The sequence below is a fragment of the Corvus cornix genome, chromosome 1, assembly GCF_000738735.6.
Source record: "Corvus cornix cornix isolate S_Up_H32 chromosome 1, ASM73873v5, whole genome shotgun sequence".
Classification (NCBI taxonomy): domain Eukaryota; kingdom Metazoa; phylum Chordata; class Aves; order Passeriformes; family Corvidae; genus Corvus; species Corvus cornix.
In genome coordinates this window covers 5,373,061-5,380,453 of record NC_046332.1, presented here as the reverse complement: position 1 = coordinate 5,380,453, position 7,393 = coordinate 5,373,061, and the positions used below count along the sequence as shown (strand labels likewise).

The window sequence follows — 7,393 nt, the reverse complement described above, 5'->3', positions numbered from 1 at the left end:
TTCATTTTTGTAAGAAACAATATATTTTATTTTTCTGACACCACAGCCCTGGCGAGTGGTTTTGTACCAAATTTAATGGAGGTTACACAGAACGTTTTACGCTGGGGAGGAAAAAAAAATAACCACAAAAAAAAATCCTGGATAACTTTTAGTGTCTGTTCCACTCCCACATTAATAAAATCACTTGGGGTTTCTAAGAAAAGGAGAATAGGAAACAGTGAGAGAGACTACTGTAGGATGTAACAGTGTCCAAGTCCAGCCCCTTCCTAAAAGTGGGAAGAGTCCCCACGTGAGGAGAGGCTCTCCTAGATTTACTCCCCAAAATAACACAATGTATTGCAGCTGCCATAGGAGGAGACAGAAGGGGACGGAGAGAGAGAGAAGCCTATTTAATAAAGAGTGGGAGGGAGAGACAGAAGGTGCTGGACAGCACGCCATAATTTGAAAAATATGTCCTTAACTTATTATTTATTTCTTTTAAAAGATTCCCCTCACTGAACTTAAGTTCCTTTTTGTGCTTTTCATTAATACTCTGCTCTGAGGTCGTAGTTTGGTTTTTCTATACATTGGAGTTGAAGGAAAATAGTCCGAAGTTCTGAAGATGGATTCTCCACCTAAAGTAAACAGCCTAGAATCCCATTCTCCTCTCACCCCAAAGACTAAAGTCTCTGCTAAAATCCCTTTTACAATATAGTACAGTACACAAAAAACCCCAAAAATAACCGAGAGTCCTGGGAGAAGCCAGTCCAAAGGACGTAAACATACAGAGAATGGTGCAACTTGTGACAAATGGCAATTCTCAAAATACAGCTACAGATTCTCAAAGCAGGTGCCGTCACGGGATACCCAAGTCCACAAAAATAATTTTTAAAAAATAAATCTTAAAAAAAAAACAACCTGTTAAAATGAATATTTTTTTTTTTTCAGGTAATTCCATACATTCGAGATTTCCCAAAGCGTCCTCTGGTCTCTTTTCACCTATTGCATGGCCAAACTGTACTCCTGAAGCTCCCAAAAAAGCCCTCAGGACGTGGAATCTCATCTTGACAAGGATCACAACATCCAGTCTTATGGTAGCAGCTTAAAACATCATGTTCCCTGGGTTTCCAGGGCCTTGGCTAAATCCTCCCATGCCAACATCAGCAGCCATACCTCGGGGCCTCATCTGGGGGGGAATCATGATGTTTTGTTGGGGTCCCATCATGCCCTGCATTGACATCATCATCCCGGGTGACCCCACAGGGCCCGGGTGGCTGTACAGCCCGGCAGGGGCTCGGTCCTTGCCCGGGATCATGCCCACGGCGGCCACGGGGTTGCTCATGAGCGCGGGCTGGCCGGGCATGGCGGGCTGTGCTGGTGACATCATGCGGTGGTGCGGCCCCATCATGCCCTGCTGCAGGAAGGCCGGCGGCCTCATCGGGTTGTGACCGGGCATGGACGGAGCCGTGCCAAGAGGGATATCTGGAGTTCCCACCGGCCCAGGGCCCCCCATGCCGGGCAATGTTAGTCCCATCCTCGGGGTCTGCTCTCCTATCATCCCCTGCATGTGGGAGAAGCCAGGCCCGGGACCCTGCGGCTGCTTGCGGCCTGGCACCTCCCCACGAGGGAAATACTGTAGTGTCTGGCTAGGCTTCTCTGATGGGATAATCCTGGACAGGTCAAACTCAGGTATTCCCGTGGCTCCAGGACGGATCACCTCCTGCAGCTCTGGATCGGTGAAAACCGAAGGCATGTTGTTTCCAAGAACAGTGAAGGAGTCTGGACCGCCAGGGCCTCCAGTCTTGCAAAGTGCTGGATCTGTCGAACTTTGGGGCAGGTTGGTAGGACGCCCCAGAGGTCCTTCTCCGTGGAAGCCCATTCCCGCTGGGAAGTTGCCTTGTCCACCACTGGGCCCGTTGTGTGGAAATGGCACCTGCTGTGGAGGGGACTGTACGGGAGGGAACCCCTGCGGGAAGCCCAGGCGTCCTTGAGGTACCATTGGAGACTCCTGGGAACCATGCCCCATCATTGGGTTGTGTGACATCAGGCCGGGTCCCACGGGGACCCCATGAGGAGGTATATTGGGTCCCATAGCATTTGGAGAGGGCATCTGGTTGTTATGGGAAAGAGGTTGGGTCATTCCCATTGGGCTAAGGGTTGGCATTGGACCCACTGGGTTTGGACCTGAAATTCGAGGATTCTGAGAATTAATGCCCATTCCTAGGGAAGAAATAAGGAATCACATTTAGACAACAGCAGTAATAATCAATAAAGCTATCAGAGAGCTTTCTGCAAGGTTACCAAGCCTGTACACACACACACACAAAAAAGCAGTGCTAGAAAAAAAACCATCAGCAGTGGCTCTGAAAAGTGTTATTTTAACCAGAAATTTGATGTCACCTGAAGAGCAGACTCCCTAAGCTTGTCACTGCCCTATGAAGCAGTGACTAAAGCCTGCTCCATAAGTAGGATCTCAGTCCAAACCACACTTTTACTATGTCTCTGGCAGTAACAAACATGTCTGTGACAGATTATCAGCATATGGACACTTGTCCACTGGGAAGTGACCGGAACTCCTTTCAATGCTCAGCAGTGATAAATCAGGTAACCCTTGCAAGACTAAGAGGCAGCGATCAATGAGGTTAATGAGTTACCATCATGAACTTATTCAATTAGCCAGCTTCCCCCAGATATATTCAGCCCCTCTGATCATTACTGTGTGAAACACACAGCAAAGCTACAGGTAAACTCATTAAGAATTCATTAACAATTGCCACTCTCATGAAACATCCACTCATCCCCTTTTTTAACTATTAATTCGATAGGGTGGAGGTACTACAGCCCACTTTTGCATTTTTGATGATTCAGTGTCAAAAAAACCCCCAAACAAACCCCCTAAAAACAGTGAAGCTTCTATGGCACTGCCTTAAGGCAGGGGAGGTAAAGTTTCTTTTGGATAACACATAGTACGTCTGACCCTTAATCCCATGACCAGCCTTCAGTCACACAAATAATTCCAGTGTACCTGAAGGGAAATCTCTCCCATGCACAAATGTTTTCCATGTTAAACACTTTCTGAAGAATTCACACTTTCTGGACAGAAAAGCAAAGTTGCGAGGAGAATTACCATCTCTACATTTCAGAGAATTGCAACTGCTTCCTCAAAAACAACCCATGGCTACATATTCCAAGTTTTTTCCCATCTCACTGTCTTCATTGGATGAGGCTTCCATCAAATCACCCTCACTGTATTGCCTGATACCTTGTGCTTATCTTCCTTTGATTTTCTTACCTGGTACACTGTTCATAGGTGGCAAGTTTGGGGAGCGTGCTGGAGGGGAGTCGTCGTCCGAGCTGGCCACAGTTTTGATGGCATCATGATAGAGCGGTGTAGAGCTGGGCATGGCAAATTTGGACATCCTGGACATCATAATGGAGAGGGGATTCTGGGAGAGGGTTGGCTCTGGAGGCATTGTGTAAGGACTGCTAGAGGGAAGATTTCCAGGGAGAGTCACAGGAGCAGACTGGCTGACTGTGGAAGGAGGTGGACCACCTTAGGAAAAAAAAAAGAAAAGAAAAAGAGAGAGCTTAATTTTTTCTCCTTCTTACTGTTTTCCTTAAATCCAATTCTTTTCCCCTAGAAATCTCAAAAACTAGAAATCTTTTTTATTGCAAGACTTTACATGACTAGTGCAGTCAATGGCTATGAAAGGTAACCAGAAAAATAAGCCTATTGGTCAAGTTCATTAACATCTGTTATCCTACTGGATAACACTTCTAACTAGAACTATCTTGAGCCTCCACAAATGCACATGAAGAATTACCAGTTTAGTCTGAAAATCTTATTATTCAATTTCCATACACTGAAGACAGACTTAGAGGTAGCCATAAAAATCAAAATCTATAATCAAAAAAGACACAGACAGCACAAGTAATGCTGTAGCAGATTTTATGCTGAGACATGCGAGAACATTTCTGACAAGCTACATCAGGAGCTACAAGTAAAACTCCCTGTTTATATTTCATTTCATGTTTCATATAGAGATATTAGCTGCTTATTCCACTGAAAGAAGCATTCTCTGCACCTATTAGCTTAATGTCACCCTTTGCTCTCACAAAATTAGAGGCAACTTAACTGCACCTCCAATCTCCTTTGTTCTTCACTGATGAATTTTATGCCACCCAGACCAATGTGAAGGAAAGATGCTTAACCAAAGCTGCACTCTCACTGAAAATTCACTGCACGTTCCTCAGCCCCTCCCAACCAAAAGAGGAAAGGAGAATAGGGAATATAAAAATCCTGCAATGCCGAAAGATCCATGCTTTGGAAGAGCCGCATGTAAAAGCATTCATTAAGCACTACGTAAGGCATAGACTAAAGCACTGAGGTGCCTTCCTGAGCCGCCGACCCCATAGGCACACCCCTGTCCCCAGCCCCCGCTGTTACTCGCGGTAGCACTAGAGGGCAACGTGGGCAAAGGGCTCCTCTTTCCCAGCCAGAATTTCCCGGGCAGAAAGGTCGGTCGCCCAGAGCTGTGGAAGCCTGGACTGAAGGGCGGGTGAGCTTTGGGAAGGTGAGGGCAGAGGTGTGCCAGCACCTGAACCCCGAGGTCCCAGGCACAGCACGGCTCAGCACGCAACCAAGTGTTATGTACAGTGGTGGTTAGATCACTCCAAAATGCTCAAAACCTGAACAACTGGATCACAACTTCCCGTCTGCAGTGTAAACCTAGAAAGGACCAACCATTCCTGACCCATGCCTAGACACAGGGCTGGTTAAGTGCTCAGCATGTCTTTGTAGGAACCTTTCATATCAAAGTGCTTTAAAAACATCAACGGGATCTTCTCGACTGAGCTACAGGGACCATGAGCTATGGAAGAACAGCCACAGACCCCTCCAAGGAGAGATTTCTCCCATCAACCTTCCACATCCTTTCAGCGACCAGCCCTCAGCTCCGTACATGGGAGGCAGGGTGAAAACCCACAAATACAACAGGAGGAGGAAAAGCCCTCACCCTGCACTGGCACAGCCCACTTGAATGGGGAAAGGGCCATCCAGCTCCTGTCCTGCTGCGAGAGCACTCCTCCCTCCCCTTGCTGCACATCTTGGATGACCTGACACAAACCAAAGCGCCAAATCTGGCTAGCAGAGGCAGCACTCACCCGACTCCACGTTCCCCAGCATGGCTGGAGAAGACATGGTTAGAGACGCCTTATGGTTCGGGGGAATCCCAGGGCTCTGCAAAGGAGGCTTTGGAGATGAAGTCCATCCAGGAGAAGGTGCGGGGAGAGACGGAGACTTGAGGTGGACAGGAGAAGCAGCAGCAGACCCCAAGACAGGCGGGGACTTAATGGAGGCAGCAGCAGCTGCGGCAGTGGGGCCCGCGAGCATTCCTGCCAGCTGGGAGGGCGTCTGAGGGGACTTGAGGTTCCCCGAGGGAGACCCCATCATGGGAGACTGGACCTGGCGCATCGTGGGGGACTTCAGGGGGTTGATTCCTGGCGAATGCACCTGACCAGCTGCAGAGATATCCAAGGGCTTGCGGCCGAGGCTGCGCTGCGCAGGGGGAGCAGTGTTGAGGCTATTCGGGTTACTGGTGGGATTGAGAGGTAGTGGCGGCATGTGGCTGAGCCGGTTGTTAGTCCTTTGGTCAGGCCCGATCTGTTCTCTGAGATTCCGGAGACCGACTCCTGGGCCCTGAGACATGGGAAGGAAAGGCCTGGGACCCATGCCATACTCCTGCTGCGGGTGCTCCCCGAACGGCAGCGGCACCATTTTCTGCTGAGAGGAGAGCATCTCCGAGACACCAGGGCGCAGCTTCATCATCTCTTCCGGCCCAACTCCTGCCTCCCTCAGCTTCTGAGGGACCAGGGGTGGGTTGGAGCCCATGCTGACATTCATGCCCATGTCCCCCTTCATGCTGCCAGGGCCCATCCCAAACTCCAGCTCCCTGCTAGAAGCCATTTGTGGGGGTATTCCTTTTGGGAAGTCCCCCCTAGAGGGGCTCATCGGTCCTTCTACCGGCATGCGAGGGAAGATGGGGTTGTTCCCAGGCTCCATGTGTCTCTGGGAAGGCATCATTCTGTTGATCTCCATGCCAGGCCTGATGCCTTCCATGTTCAGACCAGGAGGGAGGCCCATCTGTTTCTCAGCCAGCTGCTGCTGATAGAGCTCTTCGGGCAGGCCCTGCGGATTGGGGAACCGCTCCCCTCGGCCAGGGCCACTGAAGACACCCTGACCAGGAGGGAAGTTTCGGCCATCTGGGATTTTTGGCACATCATCTGGCCAACTAACTCCTGAAAGCCCAGGCCGTGAGGTGGGATTCGGGACATTGGGGCCTTCCATGTCAGGGTTCATCATACCTGCAAAACCAGGCAGGCGCATCTGGCTCCCGGGCACGTTGGGATGAGGGGCCATGCCCCTGGGGGGCAGAGAGTGTGACATGTTCATGCCTTCAGGGAAGGGCTCTGGACCCCCAGGTCCCCACCCTTCACCAGGGGTCATCTGGTAGGGAGGGGGAGGACCTCGGACCACCCCACGAGGCCCGTGCTGGTGGACCATCATGTCCTGCAGGGAACACTGCTGCACAACCACCTGCTCTTGCTTCCTTCTCTTCTCCTCGTAAAACTCCTGCTGCAGCTTGAGCCAAGCCACCTGCTCAGGAGTCATATGGTCCAGGTGGTCTGGGCCTATGGCTCCTGACTGGGAGTTCATTGGTGGTGGCCCCATTTCATCTGGGGAAAAAGGCATGTCCCTGTGTCCTTGAGGGCCAAATGGAGCTCCTCCATCTGTCCGAGACCCCGACCCTTTACCTAAACTTTGGGATTGAGCCATCATAGCCTGTATTGGCCCTTCAGGTTTCTTTTGGGGACCATCCAGCACCCCAGCATTTGGGGGTGGCCCCCCACTTTGCCCTCCCGCAAACTCCTTCTCATCAGGGAAGAGCATGCGCTGGATGTCTCTCAGGGTCTGCAACGAGCGCTCTCGGTGCTCCAGCTGCTCCTGTGACAGTCCATCAGGATTCTCACCCAAACTGGATGGGTCCCCACCAGACACCTGCTGGGGAGGACCTTTGGGGTCCGCAGCAGAGCTATTGCTACCTTGGGAAACCGGGCTAACTGCTCGATTATTGGGGGTTGAACTCTGCCCAAATCCTTCTGTCTGCAATGGGGTAGAGTTGGCAGGGCTGCCCACAGACATCACTTTGCTTTCCACGCTGGGACTGTCTTGATCTATGGGACACGGGGGGCCAGTGGGTTTGGATACTGGCGCTGACACAGGTGGAGTCGGCTGCATTTTGGCGTTCTGGGGAGGGTTCTGGTCCTGGGCAGCGGGGGGCTGGGGCTGCGGCAGAGGTTTGGGTTCAGTCCGAAGTGCAGTGATCTGGGGGTTCTGCAAGAAAAAGGCACACTC

The 7,393-nt window shown here is 50.9% G+C and overlaps 1 protein-coding gene across 6 annotated transcripts in view; it reads right to left on the bottom strand.

The window, feature by feature from the left end:
- BCL9 (BCL9 transcription coactivator) overlaps positions 1-7,393 on the bottom strand; it is a 57,886-nt gene continuing 50,493 nt past the window's right edge. For all 6 annotated transcript variants that reach the window (XM_039555868.1, XM_039555886.1, XM_039555858.1 and 3 more), the window contains 3 exons: positions 5,143-7,372; positions 3,272-3,532; positions 1-2,199 (listed from right to left, as the gene is read on the bottom strand). In XM_039555868.1, coding sequence (XP_039411802.1) covers positions 1,082-2,199; positions 3,272-3,532; positions 5,143-7,372 — 3,609 coding nt within the window. In that variant the 3' untranslated portion in view covers positions 1-1,081. The remainder of the gene's footprint in view (positions 2,200-3,271; positions 3,533-5,142; positions 7,373-7,393) is intronic.